The 18,083-nt window shown below is 36.7% G+C and overlaps 1 protein-coding gene across 2 annotated transcripts; it reads right to left on the bottom strand.

Moving 5' to 3' along the window:
• Positions 1 to 1,777: 1,777 nt before the first annotated feature.
• On the bottom strand, positions 1,778 to 16,788 carry LOC107774571 (serrate RNA effector molecule). Of its 2 annotated transcripts, none has more exons than XM_016594148.2 (12): positions 16,168 to 16,788; positions 12,641 to 12,753; positions 9,523 to 9,580; positions 8,714 to 8,788; positions 8,481 to 8,555; positions 8,354 to 8,401; positions 8,122 to 8,190; positions 7,236 to 8,039; positions 7,106 to 7,154; positions 4,841 to 5,118; positions 4,553 to 4,732; positions 1,778 to 2,366 (listed from the first exon to the last, which is right to left on the bottom strand). In XM_016594148.2, exons 1-12 carry the CDS (start codon positions 16,599 to 16,601, stop codon positions 2,306 to 2,308), a joined length of 2,244 nt encoding a protein of 747 aa, XP_016449634.1. In that variant the 5' UTR covers positions 16,602 to 16,788; the 3' UTR covers positions 1,778 to 2,305. The 2 variants fall into 2 exon arrangements, with proteins under 2 accessions (XP_016449634.1, XP_016449633.1); XM_016594147.2 differs by having other exon boundaries at positions 12,638 to 12,753; positions 16,168 to 16,780.
• Positions 16,789 to 18,083: the final 1,295 nt, after the last annotated feature.

The raw sequence follows: 18,083 nt of genomic DNA, 5'->3' as shown, positions 1-18,083 counted from the left end.
CACAAAAGTTGACCCAAGGCAATGTTAGCTTGCATTTTGGGAAAGCTCTATTGATTGCAGCTTGAGTATTCCAGTAGATCTGTTGCTTCATCTTGTAGTAGTTGAACCTCTTTTCATCACCATATTTGCAAGAACATCTACTCTTCCACATCTCCCAACATATTATAATAGGGATGATTTGGAGAGCAAATTTGTGAAGAGCATTCTTAGATTTCTGTAGCCACCAATGATTTATTAATCCTCTAATTGGCAATTGCATAGGAATGATTCCTAGAGGGGATCCTATAGCTTTCCAGATATACCTAGCTGCATCACTCTCAACAAAAACATGTTGCATAGTCTCTTTTTTTGGGTTATTGCAGCAGTTACAATTAGAGATAATGTTCTTACCAAAATCAAGGATAATATCATCAAAAGGAAGTTTAGATAAGCACAATCTCCATGTTAGGAAAGAAATTTTAAAAGGAATGCTAGAGTGTCATACCTTTGTAAGGAATCGATCTTTCTCCTTTGCGTCTCTGAACAGATGTAAAGATGTTTTGTAAGAATATTTACCATTATCAGTAAGATCCCAAAAAGCTTGGCCAGGCAGATCATGCTTACCAATGTTGATATTTTCTATATGGTGAATGAGCTCATCTGGAAACAAATCTTTGAGCCTTTGGATATTCCAGTTGCCATCTTGAATAAAATCTTTAATAAGGATTTTGGAGCTTTTGTTGGCATTTGAAAATAAGGAAGCTAAAGGTCCTTTTTCGGTCCAATTATCCCACCATATACTTGAGTTTCGAGAGTTGATATGCCAAATAATGTGAGGTTCAACCTTGTCTCTGACTTGAATCATCTTCTGCCATGAGTGAGAATTACCAGATACATTGTGTTGCATGTGCAAGAAGTTGAACAAGAATTCAATTAGACTGAATCACTATCCTACATAGGAAATGCTATTGAGTAGGATGAGAAATTGTGGTGCATGAGTCACTGATGTAGTGCACAACTGGGGTTGTCCATTGTGTTGTTTTTCTTCTTTCTTTGAGTTAGTACTGACCAGTTTTTGGTAATAAAATTAATTACTTGCCAAAAAAAAATATATCCACTTTTACTTGTCTAAATTGGAAAACCAATGAAAATTTACCATCTTATACCTATTTTACCCTTTATCATTTCCCAACATTTTAAATTTATAATAGTCAAAGTTAGTTTTCCAATTATAATAATTAGGAATGATATAGTAAAATTCTCATATTATTTATTATTTCTTAAGGGGTATGCCAACTTAATAGTGAACAAATAAACCTTGACGGAGCGAGCAATTGCGCACCTCACTATCCACTATCCTATCAGATACCCGCCACCTTCTACCAATACAAATACCGAATAACTCTATCCACCAAAAGAAATGAGAAAATATCACCTAACTCTGCTAAGTTATGTACCAAATAAATCTGATAACTCCGCATTCATAAATCCCTTATAAATTGGACATACATTTTTCTGCTTTGGGAAGATCAACAACAACAAACCACCCAATATAATCCCACGAGTGAGTCTAGGGAGATAGTATATACGCACCAATATAATCCCATGAGTGAGCCTGGAGAGAGAGTATATACGCAGATCTTACCCCTACTTTGTGAAGGTAGAAAGGCAGTTTTTGATATACCTTCCGCTCAAGGAAAGCAAAGTTGCAGCAGCGATGGAAAAAAAAATAAGAAACACCAGATCGTAACAAATAATTGGCTATGAAAAATAAAAGAAACACTAGATCCTAAGAGCATTCACAATCAAGGTAACTGCTCCACGTTATCAGAAATCTCAACAGCTACATGGTTTTCTTCGATTTAAGTTTATGCAAACACCAAAAACAAACTGACAACTCTAGTCCCAGTTTTGTTGGACGTCCCCGAAGGCACAACTGACAACTCTAGTCACAAAATATATTTTACAATATCTAGTAATTTGTAATTCTCTCATTTCAAGTTCTTATCAGCAAAGTTCCTAAATTCACCACACATCAAGTGGGGAGGAGAAAAAAATTGGAAATTCTGCGAGCTTAAACGCTGATGCAGAACCTGGAAATAGCTAGCAAGTACTACTGCACCAAGAATATCTAATAAAATCCAGCCCCCACCATGTTTTCTTTCAACTAAAAGACCAACTATGCATGTCGATGCAGTTGGTTCCTCATAACTTCAAGACGGTCAAGTACCCGCTCTTGCTTCGACATCAACGCAGTTGTATGTGCATCAATGCAGGTTGCCTTCTACCCACTTGAAGAAATATTACTCCATTCTCCATGTCTACTCTACAAACTCCTGTAGTCTATTACAGTAACTTCATCCTCAGGTGCATCAAGATCTTGATAGCTGCGAAATTGTTGAGATGTAGGTCAGTATAGATTAATAAAGTATGGATAGTTTTCTTTCCAAAGAAAGCAAGTATAGTGTCTGATTATTACAAATTAAATCACGAAATGGCATAACATGTATTCAGGTCAGTCACACTTTTATTCAAAAACAAAACTACTACTACCAAGATATAACAGGATAACCATTAGCTGCTCGAGCAACATAGCTCTATGCACTATTGCTCTTTTTCCTCCAATCCTGAAGGTAGATTCAGATGCCTCCAGCGTATGTAACACCAACAAAATGCTGCTATTTGTAAATCCTTGTATATCTAACTCGACTTCCTATTCATCAACGTCCACAAAATATCCCATGTATTACACAGAAACAGACAGATGCATTTTAAAAACATTGTAGGAGTGATGTCCTATGCATTCTTAACAGGAGATGCAGGTTACTATATTACATAACACATGACAACTAAATGCATGATGCATGACACACTGCTACTTGGGCATATTCATTTTGCGTAGTTACTTTTTTGGGGAAAAGGTATCCAATCGCAACTCTAAAAGAAAAATAGAGCTAGCAGATCAGGAGGTAAGAAAACAGCTTCGGAGAATTTCCAGAAATAACTCAGCTTTGGTAGTTATAGCATTCCTCCATCTACTTGAGCAGCAAATAAGTTTTCTTGATTCCGAATCTTGCCTTGAGAACATAAACAGAAGAGGTGAAAATTTACACAAACTGGACTCCACCTGTCTTCTTTTTTCTGTCTTTTTATTCTTCTCAACATGGAACCCATGATCAAAATTCCACTTCAACCTATTCTACAGACACAGAAGAACCAGCTTACACCGATTTATCTTGAACATGTGCCCTCATGTCTAGTAGTCAGTAGTCACAAGAATTGCTTTTTCAAAGTAGTGCATAAATGAGGCAGTAGCTCCAAGTCGTAGCATAAGTATCTTGCAGTCTAAGTATCATGGAATTCTTCTCTTTTTCTTTAATCAAGTAAAGTATAATCTTACTGATAATGGTAAAGCTCCCGTATACAAGAGGTGCACACAAAACAGAGAATCTACAGAAACATATGATTCTCTGCAAAGACGCCCAATCTTCTATACAAATAGGAACCTCACATTTTCCCTTAATCAATAAAATTACACTTTGCTTGATCAGAAAAAAAACAGAAGCTCATTAGATTCAAGAAAATCTCATATTTCTTTCCCTCCGTACTACCTACATAAGTGTTAATGGTCCATGGAGCAACATCCCACACTCAGCATCTTTGTTTTCATCCTCTAAAGGCCCAATTATACGATGCATCCTTTGCAGAACCCAGCAGTGTACATTGTATCAAAAAAAATTAATTTTTCATATTTTAAAAGTAGATACAAAGATTAACTTAGAAAACACATGCAAATAAATATACTACATAACCAGATTCTAGATTACCAAAAAAACATATCAAATAAGTTAAAACCACATACCAAAATGAAAATTTAAGAAGAAATCTTATTCGGGGTAACAGACATCACAAGGCGTAAAACATGCACGGGAAGTTCTAGAGAGTAAGGGGCAGACAGCTAAAAGCGTTAAATTATACATCATTGTCTCAGAACGTTATGTAACCAAGAAAATAGGAGATAATCAATATAGAAAACATCAAAAAGTAGAATCTGAGCCACCCCACAAATTTAGAATGGTTAGTACCTACCAATATGCTGGAGTTGGAACAAAACATTGTATCAATGCGGATGAAGCCCGCAACCATTATATTTTTTAGCACAATACACTACCCACTTTCCAGGAGCCATTTATAATATAAGCTAATCCAAGCCCTTACTCACACAACCTATAACTCAGCCCTTCTATTTCCTGGTTGTTTTTAGTGCGTCTAGACACCAAACAAGACAATGCAAAGCCTATATTGTAATCTTACATCAAACCTATCCAAAGAGCCATTATCTAGATTTTATTGGCGTGCTCTACAAGTCATCAAAATACAATAGCAACACTTGGAATAACCATATTGTGTCTTCTCGCCAGATAGAAACCAATTTCCCTGAAGCTGTACAAACACAGTGCCAAATTCACAATTGACTAGATTTTACAGATTTTAGTGAGATGGGACATTTGAATAATGGTAACTATTAGTTTCTTCATTAGTCAATCTGAAAATACTTCAAGGCACAAAATACCTTCGCAAACGACGAGGATCCTGTCGAAATGCAGGAGGTAAAGCAATTATCGGGCCCCCCCCACTTATTGCAGGCCCAGACATCCCATTTCTACCACCTTCAAAAGGACCAGGGCCTCCTTGTTCTCGCATCATCCGCATTGCAACATCAGGAGGCGCGGGAATAAAAGGCCCAAGAGGACTGCACTTGCAGTGAAAATGCATAATCAAAAATTCAAGAGCAATACACTAGTCATAGCTGAGACCTAGTTTTGAAAATATAACAAGTGGGAGAATCATTTTAAGTTACCCAGCACCAGGAACAGGCATCAACACTGGCGGAGGAGCCATATCTGAAGGGAAAGGAGCAACTGGAATCCCTTGTCCACCAAAAGTATCAAACATTTCTTCATCAGGATTTCCCCCACTGGCACCATCATTATTAGATTGAAAATCCCCAGATTTCGGGTTGTCAGACAAATCAAACCTTTCACCACCATTAGCTCGACCATCACGATCTCTACGGCTCCCTCTGTCATCCTTCAGTCGGCCATCTAGCCCAGGCCGGCGCCTTAGTGGCTTCTCTATCTGCATATTATCCACATGCTGTTAAAATCATTACAGATTGAAAAATATGATAAAAAGAGGACTGAGTCATACATGAGATCACAATGTTTCCTTATCGAATCAACATATAAAAATGGACTAGCTCCTTCAGGACAATGCGCCAAGATCACATAAGCAAGAATACAAAAAAGAAGATAAACAGCATTGAAACACAGATGACAAATAGCGGAACTTAGCATTATAATACAGGTGCTAACAACAAAAAGAACAATCTAGCTGGTATGAATTTATCGCAGCAATAAAGACGTCAGAGACCGAATTACTCAGGTTAAACCATTCATGTAAACATCACTAACTGCCATCATGTGGAGGCAATATTTAGGATTCAAACATGCAATCATCAATTTTCTGGCTGGGATGATGTGTGATGGGATTTTTTGCATCCAAACAACTCTTTGCACACTCTTATGACACAAGGACAAAACAAACATTTACTTCACAATTGTTAGAAATTTTATCAGTGATTTTAAAATACTATGAGGTACTGATGCACACTTGTCCAAACCACCAGGGCAATCAGTATATGGTTTTCCCAATAACCGAGGAATCCGTTGTTTCTAGCTTCGAAACTCAGTGGTAAATGAGCCCATTTCTCTGCCCTTCTCCACTTAAATTCCAGACCTGGTTCAACTCATGAGGTGCGCCTAACACCCTTTCTATTGTACTACCTTTACCATTGAATCAAAGCCCTGGGGACAACAATCAGTATATGTTTCCAATAGTTTTGATACGCTAAATTTAGAACTTTGATTTCAGTTCCATGCTCTTTTCCATCAGGACACTAGAGAACTGAAGAATGTTGAAAAGCTTAGATATAATTTAGAAAAAAGGCTATATTTACTAGCTTTTTATGTAAATAGAGGATCATAGATTCCAGCCTAGCAATTCTATAACAAGTTTCTAGAAGACTATCAGTTGTGACATAAAATATCCAGTATCACAATATCTATCATGTAGAAAAATGCTTAAATCATTAGCTACGCCTAAATAGAAGGTTGCGGATTCCAATCTAAAAGTTCTTCGTCTCTTGGACAAGTTCAAAGGGGTCATTTTGTTACTCCTGTAAATGAAAATAATCCCGGTATCAAATTACAATTTAATAATCAGGCATTTGGAAATTTACAACAGCATCCTTCGTGTTATTAATGGAATTTTAGCCATCTCTTGTTGTCTCTCATTTGTTTCTTCTAGTAGTGTTTTATGGCATTATTTAAATTACAAGAAGGTTTTCGAAAATTATTTTCATGTGCTTAGAAGAGGAATGCAACATTTATAATTCATTTATCTTGTGAAGTTATTATACTTCATTTTAAATTGTTTTTGTTCTTTATGTAAGCTAATAAAAAATTTGATAATGACACATCTGACTAAGCTCTTTATTGTATTATGCTATTTATATTATTGCATAAGATAATGGGCAATAAACAAATAAACTACACCTCAATCTCAGACTAGTCGGAGTGAGCTATATAAATCCTCCATACACACTACACTCTATTTGGGACAAAGGTATTACTAGAGAAAAATCTGTATCTAACTCAAATAAAGCAGCCACTCAGACTATACACCATATATATCTTTTAATACCATTAACCAAACATCTAATGACACTACACCTAAGCCAGCAGTTATTATTCACCGCACTAAAATCCTCTATTACAGTCTATGTATAATTTGTCTGGAAACCAATCGACCACAAAATTACCATGACAACACCTTCCAGCTTGTTTTTCTGAGATTCTTGAACATGAAGATTAAAGAAGAAAAAAGCAGCAAAATTCACAAGACATAATAGCTGGACACCACAGCATTACTTAAGTCACATATAAGAAAAAAGTATGAGAAGAAGCCTGGAGTAGAGAATTAAAGAGGTTCAAACACTTGTATGCAAAGTAAGAAACACACGAAATGGTGAATAAAATAAAGAAAGGAGACATGGATGCTTTACCGGCATAGATGGCAGCATTACAGGAGTCCCACCAGGAGCATTTTCATCACTGAGATCATTTAAGCCTTTAGCCTAGTGACTAAAAATAAAGAAGGTTAAAAAATAAGATACTACTGTGTACTGCACTTACTTCATATAGTTCTGGAAGTACAAATCTTCACGTACTTTAGTCGTAACATCCACTGCCAGATCAGGGTGTTTCAACTTTAAATGTTTATGGACAAATTCGGCAGCATGGAAGAGCTTTGTACAACCCTTGGCTCCACAACCATATTTCCAGCCATACTTCTCATCCCTAATCTTACGTACATAGGGATCTAAGGCTTCAGCAGCAGCTGCATCAATTTTTTCTTTTGCAGCCATTAGCTCCAAAGGATCCTGACCTTTCAGCCTGTCTTGCCAATGCGAATCTAGTTTTGTTTCCCATTCTGCTCCACTGCTTGTTGCATCAGAAGTCTTGCCGCCATCCCCTCTAACGTGCCGAAGACCCTTAGCTTCATTTGTCTCTGTTGTGCCATAATAATCAACCCCGTGAATGCGCCACAGATAGGTTAGAAGCGTATCAAGCAGCTCAGTTCCCTCGAGACCTTTTACTGAAGTTAAGCCCCTTATGATAATAACAGGGCCAGAGGAACCATGCGACTTGTCTCTGCTTCCCCTATCATTATCAGATCGAGATAATATGTTATCCTCTATTCCTTTCTCCGAGTCAAGCTTCCTTACAAGTGCCTGTGCTTGTTCAACATCAATCTGGACTCTTCTGGGATCAGAACTAACTTGGTGAGCCTTTGGAGCAACTGAAAGTAAATCAGTTTCTTTAGTGGGTCCCCTTCCATGCCGCCTCCGTTTCCCACCTTCATCGGCTTCTTCGTCGGAATTTGGGTCACTTGACTGTCCTGACTTGTTTGCAGAAGCAGGTGTAACACCAGGACCTCTATTTTGTGCAAAGAATCACTTCAGTTAGCAGTACATTATTTCATCATGCATATCGATATACAAAGAACAACAGATCTTACATGTCTACAGTTCCACTCTGCAAATCAAGTAGGAAATCCTTCGCCAATTTCCTTGCGAGCTCATTCCTCCTACATGACATTAAGACAGAAAGGAAGAGATTAATAGGACCAGAATTATACACTTGGTTAGAACAATAGGTGAAAGGTATAAAAGCAGTTAGTCCAAGTAACAAACAAGAGCATCTCCAAAGCTCTCCCAACAAAAATTCTATACAATGGCATCAAAGCTTACCTTTCAATAACAGAAATTAAGTTTGTAGGATGGTATTTGTCCTTCAACCTGCATGGACAAAAAACTTCTATTAGAGAACTGCAGCAAGTAGAGATAGCAGGGGAAGCTAGGTGAGCTGGAAGTGTACCATTCTTCATTTTTATGTGCATTAAAATAAGCTCTTTTTTGTGCTTCTATATACCCACACTTGTATTCTTGGTACCTGCATACAAGGAGAAATAGCTCAATTATTTTACAGTGACACATTTACATATACACGAGAAAAAATGTACTCAAATCAAAAAACCTGCAAGTTATACCAGAGGCCATAAAATTAAGCTTAGCTGAAACATCTAAAGAACAAGACTTTGCCATTCTGACCTGCGCTCAGCTTCAGCTGGCAAAATATCATCTTCAAGCTCCTGAATGAATTGCTTATAAGACTTCAATCCCTCTCTGTGACATATTCAAAAGAGTGCATCAATTATTCAAACCAAATGCTTTGATGTTTTCAAGAAAAACTGATGAAACAATACAAGTGCAATATCATTTTCATATAACAATTCAACTAAAAAAAAATCACAAAATCCTTCTTAAGCCTCACACTCTGATGCATAAAGGTACTATTTAGTTGAATGGAAAAGGAAAGAAAGTGCCTGAGAGCTGATCCTCCAGCATTTAATGAAGGAGAGGACCACATTTACAAACTGTGTTTTGCTGGAAAAACTACAGGCCTCCAAAACGGGTTCCTTTTTTTTTTCACGCGCGGCCGGGGAAGGCGGGGGTAGCCTTTTATAAGTTGTAACCACCCACATTCCTATTATTTAACTTTTCCTTTTCCATCTAAGCAGACAAGCAAAAGATACCCCAAGTCTCAAGAAACACAATTTTCTTGTTACTTTATTGATGCCCAAATAAAAACCAGAGCAAAAAGTCTAGTGAGCAAAATGTGACATGACAAAGACAACATGGAGCAAACAATTTCACTCAAGTGAGAATAGCATTCTCCATGCAGCTGAGCTCGCTACTGCAGACTAAACACCCACTATGGAATGTCTGGGACTTAGTTAACTAGATGGAAGTTATGTGGGAAAAAAGTTGCTCATTTGCGATTATAGAAGTTGCAAGGAGCTATAAAGGCACAAACGAGACTATCGGAAAAAGAAATGCTTAATGACACAAACTCGTACCTTTGACTGCTCCCTGTGCCGAAAGTATCTGCAAATCCTCCCCGGCCTTTCCCCCAGTCTAGCAAAAAAATATAGGTCAAAAGTCAATCCCTAGAAATGCCAAATGCCACAAAATTTTGGAACAAATAACTTGATCATGAATAATATTACTGGCTTAAAATCTTAGAACGAAAAACTGAATGCACATTAACCAATGTACCTAAAAGCAGTGTTGTGAAAAGCGGGCGCTTCCTCGCTTAAAGCGAGAGCGAGGAGACCCATCGAGCGATTCTGCTATCTGAAGCGTAGCAGGTATTCAAAAGCACTCGCTCCCCACTAAAAAGTGAGAAGCGACGATGCGAAGCGATGCGTAAGAAGCGTGCACTTCTCTGTTTTAAAGGGCTGCCAACCTATTTAATTAAAAAAGATGTTCTTTTTCTTTAAAACATATCGACCAGCAGCAATAGAGAAAGAAAGAGGCAACTAGGGTTCAAGTTTTCTACACTTTTCAACTTCAAGATCATTAAGTTTGGTCCAGGTATGTGATTTCTTCCTCCTCCTCCTCCTCCTCCTCCTCCTTTTTCTTTCGCTGTTTCAGCGTCCAAATAGCAGCGAAATGCTGGCGAATTATTTTTTCCCTCCAGTTCTTCTTTCTCATTCTTCTCCTCTTCTTCTTCTTCTTCATTTTCTTGCACTGTTTTTTCGTTTGAACTGCTGCTCATTTTTTACTGGAATAGTATACTGCCCTTCCTCTTATTTTTATATCCTTTATTCTTAGTTCTTATTGCCTTTCTTTTGTGCTTTAATTGACGCTACTCTTTAGTTTTTATATTGAAGTATTGAACATTTGCTTGCAGTTACATGTGTTGTCTATGCAGTATTTATTTTAATTTTTTTTTTTTAATTCCGCTTCATTTCAAAAAAGCGAACGCTTTGCTTCTCGCTTTAAGCGAAAAGGGGGTTGTCGCTTTTCCTCGCATCACGCTCTTCACAACACTGCCTAAAAAAGAGTATATCAAAAAGGTTCAAATATAAAAATTTCTCCCTCAAGTTTTTTTCTTTTTTTTTTTTGGGATAGGTAACTGAAAGAATTTTATTAATGTTTTCTCCCTCAAGTTTGTTGGAGACATCAGTGGATTATAGGGGAATTTAAACTAAGAGCCTGTTTGATTTTGAATTTAAGTAGTTTTTTAGCACCAAGTGTTTGAAAGCACTTTTTTAAGTGGTGGAGCTAAATATATGAATAAGCATTTACTTGTTTAGATAAAAGTGTTGAAACTGAAACTAGGCCATTAATGTATTTGGTAAAAGAGTGATGATAAATACTTTTCTTATTAAAATGACTGAAATGCCCTTAAAGTTGTTAATAAAAATATGAGCGCATATGTATAATTGCAGCATCTTTAATTTTAAATTAATTCAACCATAAATTAATTTGTGTCTCAATTCATAAGTTATAAATTGATTAAATAAGATTATTTAATAAACGTAAGGATTAACAAACATAAGTTATTTATGTAAATAACCTACACTCCCTCCATCCCAATTTATGTGACACTCTTTACTTTTTAGTCAGTCTAAAAAAGAATAACATCTTTCTATATTTAGTGACAATTAAACGTTAAAATGCCCATTTTAACCTTAATAAGATGATCTATAGTCTGACATAGATTTATGGCTCATTTTAGACCACAAGTTTCAAAAATCTTTCGTTCTTTACTAAACTTTGTGCCCAGTCAAACAACAACAACCAAAACAAAAGAGTGAGCTCCAACAAGTGGGGCCTGGGAGAGGGTAGTGTACACAGATCTTACCCCTACCCTAAGAGGGCAGAAAGGTTGTTTTCGATAGACCCTCGACTAAAGACAAGATGAAAAAAATCAGTGGCTTCGTGCCCAATCAAACACCGCACATAAATTGGGACAAAAACAATAGTATTTAATAATTTGACTAAAGCTTGTAAGAAAAATTTAAAGACATACTTAAATAGTGCAAAAGAAACTCATAGAAAATCAAAAGTTCAACATTACAAATATCATAGTTATCACTTTGGTTTCGCATATTCTCTACATTTACACTGTTAACCCTTGCGAATATGCAAAATCAATTTTTCAGTTTTAGACATAAAGAATCTCCCATGCAATCATTGAATCCTAATAGTTTAGATCCATCTCATAGTCTTATAGTTGTACTCAAGGCACTTTCGATCTCGACTTACCCACAAATATCATTAACAAATAGTTATCACTTTGGTTTCGCATATTCTCTACATTTACACTGTTAACCCTTGCGAATATGCAATATCAATTTTTCCGTTTTAGACATAAAGAATTTCCCATGCAATCATTGAATCCTAATAGTTTAGATCCATCTCATAGTCTTATAGTTGTACTTAAGGCACTTTCTATCTCGACTTACCCATAAAGGAAGGTGGTTCTCTCTTCCAGGCTTTGCACTTGACACCGAAAGTAAGGCTACAAGTTCTCTTATGCATGCCTTTATTTACTTCATTTAATAAATGACTGAGCTACAACTTCAAGGTTGATCAAATTATGTGAATTTCTAAAAAACTCTGGATCAAGGAAATCACCAATTTAGCTAAGGTTGTACAGTCTATAGCCAAGTAGTCTACAAAAGACCCATTTGCAGACCAAGAAAAATACCTGCTATGGCAGAAAGGAACTAGCAATGTGAGAGGGAAGAAGGAAAAGAAAGAAAGCAGGGTTGGGCTTTTGGTGAGAGAAGGGTGCTTTGGAATTATAAAAACATGTAAGAGATAATAGGTTTAACTACCGCTTTTGCTTGTTTTAGCTTGTTTTGCTTTAAAAGCACTATTGGTGTTTACCAAGCACAAAAATAAGCCAATAAAGTGCTTAAAAGCTAGTTTGACGAGCTTTGGGCTAACCCAAACAGTCAAACACACTCTAAGATAACAAAGTAAAGGGCAAGACATAACTTGTTTGACTTATCATAATTTTCTAATTACCCGATAAAGCAATGGATATACATAAGTCGTGCTTTAAACTACATATTAGTCAAAATAAACTTATAAACTTCTAATAGCATAAATGCTACACATTTAACACGCCCACTGAAAGCCAATACTCCAAGAGGGTAAAATATTAATGAAACGGACCACCTCGATAGCCACCAGCCGAGCGGCCTGCGAATCGTCCGTGACGCCTCTCATCAGGATAACCAGGTCTACCCCCCATCTCACGCTCATAACCGGGTTGATAGTCATAACCAAATCTGCAATAGCAAAAAGATTTTGAGAGCACCATCATAAAAATACTTGCAAGAAAATCGACAACAGGAAATATGAAATATGAAATGCAGGAAAAATCATAAGTTCCTCAGGCATAAAGGACAAGAATTATCCTGAAGGGCCTAGTATTCTTGGCACTTCAATTTATCAATCAATTAACTTGCTATAGCCGCTTATAATCAGTTCGTCCGCTTGAAATGGCCCAACATAAGGAAAAGTTCCACCGAAGAAATAGTGATTCCACAAGCAGCACCCGAAAAATTAACATGGAAGCCCTTTTTGTCAAAAGAAGCCCATTTTTAAAAAGCTTGAAGTCGTGAACCAAACTAACTGAAATTAGAAAAAATGAACTGAACATAACAACGCCCACCTCTAACAACATAACTTTCAACTAGTGGGTATCCCCTTTATTGATCCTTTGTTTCTATTGTGTGTTGTTACTCGCTATGTCCACATTGATTTGAGTAGATCTCTTGAAACTTCTCTAAATTTGATTTTAGTTTACGGCGTCCATTTTTGACACCTTCAACCATCATATTGGCCCACCTCAGGACATGCGCTTTTGGAGGTCTAAAAGAACATGCACAACCCATCTCTGTGGATCTTGTCTCATTTTATTCTCTTTTTGGGCTACTTGTGCCTTCTGTTAGATATGGTTATTTCTAATTCTTGATAAATATTGTATGCCCACACATTCACCTTAACATCCACATTTTAGCAGCACTCGTCTTGTGGATGATACATTGGGCCTTAGAAGCTCAATGATCAACCATTGGTTAAGTTTGCCAATCATTCTAGATCATGCAGTAAGACCAGTGTTTACCACCAAAGTTCACAAACCAAGGTGTCCCGGTGGGTGAAGACCAACAAAAGACGCAAAGTTCTGATTTCACTAAAAGATCGGACTCTTCACCTTCTATTGTGATATCATTGTTTAGTTACTTCTATTCCTCTTATTGATGATCCAACATTCAATCATAAAGATTCAGTCACTTATTTCACCGCCAATTAAATTCCACAAATCCATCATTCAATACAAGAAAAGTTATAGTGTTTACATACTTGGTGCTTATCCAACTACAAAAATCAGCATCAAACAAACTATTGAATCTAATTGCATATTAGCACATGGGAATAAGAAATGGCTGTTTGCCATCCAAATACAACAGAAAATAAACATGATATCAACTATGACCAAAGAAAGATTCTTGAACACAGGCAAAAGCGATGAAAGTTTGGTAAAAGGGGGAGGAAGCAACCATGTAAAGATGCAGCATTACGACATCCTCAATTGTAATAACAATGACAATGTTAGGAGAATCCACAAATAGAGTCCAATCATGAACTTTCTGGAAAATTAAGATCTACGCTGCAAATTGAAGCAAGTTCTTAGTGATAACCGATAAGTGACTTGTTAACAGTATTTCTATCTATCTTTTTTTGTGTTAGCAGTATTAATATCCCTATCCTCCAATCACGTTTACATACATAATGATGGCACCTCAACATGTACGCTAGGGCAGACAGACATAAATGAATCAATCTTAAACATGTAACTGTGCATGTGAAACTAAATAAAAGGTCTGTCAGTCTTCAAATAAATAACACATTATCGAGTGTTTGAATGAAATGATCCAAAGAGAGTGGAATGGTACAGAGGGTTGATATAACCAACCTGACGTAATTAAGATGAAGTTGCTGTTGTTTGAACAACAGATAATATGAACATTATACTACCAATCAAAACTGGAACCACACAGAAGCTAAACTTTCCAGCTTAACATAATAACATCTATGTTCTACTAGCAAACCCGCAAAAACCCAACTTACGCAACCCTTGCCAGCACTTAAACATTTTTATTACAAGTTTTTATTAAAAATGAGCAACGCCCTAGAAAGTATACTATATTGCATCGTTATGCTATCCCACCAAATTCCAGCTGAAATACACTAATCTAACACACTGAAACCAACAATGTGCATCACCATATTAATTTTAGTAAGTGTTCCTTCTACCTTTTCCTTTTTTTGTATCCCAGAAATTTGTTGTTTTCAGCTTTGAAATGCGGTGAATCATTTGGGTCTGCCCCTATACCCAATGGCAGATAGAAGTGTGTTGTTGAAGATTTGCAGTAATTGAAATAGAGAAATGCATATTAAATGTACTTATAATGGTGTGCAATTATCATAAACAGAATTTCTAAAAAATTGGTCGAAGGATGGGATTCGGATCAAAATTTCATTTCCCTTTTGTTTGAAACTTTGGCATACATCTAAACTGTACCCCTCCCGTGGAAAGCTAATGAAAAAGAAAAAACAAAAAGATGATTTTTATTTTTCAACAGTTTGGGTAACGGAAGTTGAAGTTCACTTGGGTTCTCCCCGATAATGCTCTTCCATTTTTAGCGCATTTTTACGGGTTTTTGAAGAGATGGGAAATGAAAACAATTGCCCCACATAAAGTTTGTGAATATGTGATTGTATGATAATGAGCAAGGAGTATCCGTCTTTCTGTTAAACAAGATGGATTGAACTCATAATTCATTATATGCTCTATTCAACTGAATCCCCCTTGTGGAAAAGTCACACTATATAAATAGGGTAAAAACAAATATTTTCATTTATATGGTTTATATGTGAATTGTTAAGCAGTATTAGTACCAGTCTTATTTTACTATTCTTAGTTCCTTGTTGGTACAAGGTGTGTCATTCTTACCGGTAATATTGGCACTATTATTGTATTTTCCTATTCCTAGATCTTTGTTATTACATGGCCAATTGCTTTTTTTGTCCTATTACCTTGTTGATGCTATTGTTTGTTTATTGCCCCCATTTATGTTCCTGGACTCAGGGTCTGCCTGAAGCAGCCTCTCTACCCTCATGAGGTAGAGGGTCTGGGTACCCTCCCATAACTCACTTGTGGGATTTCACTGAGTTTGTTGTTGTTGATGTGAATTGTTAAATCCCCAACATAGTTACCTTATCAAACAAAAAAATCCCAACATAGTTAGGTTTATTCACTCACAATGCAAGTTTGCATTCTTCGAATCCCATGTTAAAATATTTGGTTCCACCTCTGTCTCCACTTATTTATGTATGTAATGTAATTCCTACTACTTAGCTACAGCAGCAACAACAACTAAACCTCAAATCCAACCTTCTTTATGACGGTAGTATTCCACTGCAGTTACCAAACAACTTTGTGTTTTGTCCAGCAAGGCCTAGGTAGACATAGTGTTTTTTTGCCTCCACTAAGACCTCATAGTTCTCTGCCTACTTCATTAACCACTAGGTACAATTCCTATTAGTTAGCTAATTTGACTAATTATTGAAGATCTAAAAGAAGATTTACGAGCATAAACAGAGAAAATGAAACGTAAGAAAGCTTTACGACTTACCTTCGATCACCGTGCCCGAAACCACCTCTAGGGCTTCCACGGCGGCCGCCATCATAGTCATCTCTACGCGAGCGCTTATAAGGTGGAAACGGAGGCGAACGGCGGTGAGGAGGAGAATATCCACCACGGCGGTCTCGATAAGGAGGAAGAGGAGGAGGAGGGCTAGGACTAGGCCGTCCACGTTTGTACTCCCGCTCTCGAAGAGGTGGAGGAGGAGACCGGTTACGGTCGTAATAGTCCCCACGACCACCTCGGCGATCAAAATCTCTGTCGTCTCTCCGTTCCCGTGAATCTCTGTCGCGGCCACGCCTCGGCGGAGGAGGAGGAGGCGGAGAAGATGCCGGCGGATCTTCGACGGAATTGTTCTCTTTGCTTCGTTCACGGTCACGGCGGCGCTCTAAGCCGTCCGCCGGAACGTCCATTACTTCGGCCATAGACGGTGGAGGTGGCGGGGAAGCTCGGAAAGTGAAACCCTAGCTAGCTCAGTTTGTACTTTGTAGTGTCTGTATTTGCGCGTTGGTTACTTGGTTTGTAGATGTGTAAAGTAGAAGTGAGAAATGCAGAATTGGAGATTGGCGAGGGGTGGAGAGTAAATTTTACATTTTGGAGTTCTGAGGAGATAAAATGTTTTCGGTTACCCCCCAAAAGTATTCTTTAATTACTTAAAGTTCCCACTTGAAATGAGCTTTTGATTTTTACCCTTTTTTACAATAATTGCAAAAATTATCTATTTTTTATAATTATTCTAAACTCATTGACCCGACATAACTCATATTAAAGAACTATTAAAGGGAAGCAAGCCCTACTAGGCAAAAATTTTTATTCTCGAGACACAAATTTGAAAGTTGTAGTTAAGGGCGAAGGGATCTTATTCATTTCACCACAAATCTTGATAATAATTTCTAGAAAAGATTATAAAGATACTATTTATTTTCATTAAAAAGTTCATAATTAAAATATAAATTTGAATAATTAAAATACGCACAAACTAATTCGAACAATAAATAAATAAATAAATAAATAAACATAATGATAAGACACAATTATACTAATGTAATATTCTTATGTTTTGTAAAAAGGCATGTCAATTAATACATTTTATATGATGAAATTGAAAAGCATGCTAAGACTCTATCCTTGAAAAGCATGACCTAAAAGGGTTCATGAGTAACAATAAGAACGTGATGTATCAGATAGTAATTATTTAAAGCATCCGTCCACGGTCATATATCAATACAATTATAAACTTGTATGTCTACTAAAAAGAGGCTTTTTCTTGTGTTATTACAACAACATTAACACTACAAAGAAAAAATATAAAATGTTTAAGAAAATTAATAGATAACTGAAATGAGTTGGATAAAATGAAATATATATCTATAGTGGATTTACATCTTGACAATTGGATCGAGTAAATTTTTAAATGATCTATTTGAAAATAATACCATCAAGTGGATGCATCAAAATTAATAAATGTGAGAATAAAAAGGAATAACAAAATATGTTGGATATGATATTTTCTTGATAGAAATTACTCATAATTGGAAACGTTACATGCTTTCCTTGTTAGTTATAGAACATAATTCAAATAGAACTTTAGTGCTTACGATGACATTAGTAAACTTTTTTTTCATAGTCAGTTAAAAGTAACTTTTGTTAGTTTTTTACTTTTGAATCAATTCTTATTTACCCGATTTCGTTGGCAGGGGAGTTGCCTCGAGGGTAACCTCATAATAGATCGGGCTCGAGCTCGAAGATAGAACACCACACCTAGAGATCGAAGTGTTCATTGAGATAGAGGCCATCAATATTCGAGATCGAGCATGACTGACTTCGAGTAAAGCATAATAATGGAATGACGAGATATCAGTAACCGGTCGAAAGTCAGGGCGAAAATTCCGAAACATATCAAATCA

The sequence above is a fragment of the Nicotiana tabacum genome, chromosome 19 (genome assembly GCF_000715075.1).
Source record: "Nicotiana tabacum cultivar K326 chromosome 19, ASM71507v2, whole genome shotgun sequence".
NCBI classification, from domain to species: domain Eukaryota; kingdom Viridiplantae; phylum Streptophyta; class Magnoliopsida; order Solanales; family Solanaceae; genus Nicotiana; species Nicotiana tabacum.
Note: the sequence above shows the minus strand (reverse complement) of the source record. Positions and strands in the feature narration are given on the sequence as shown.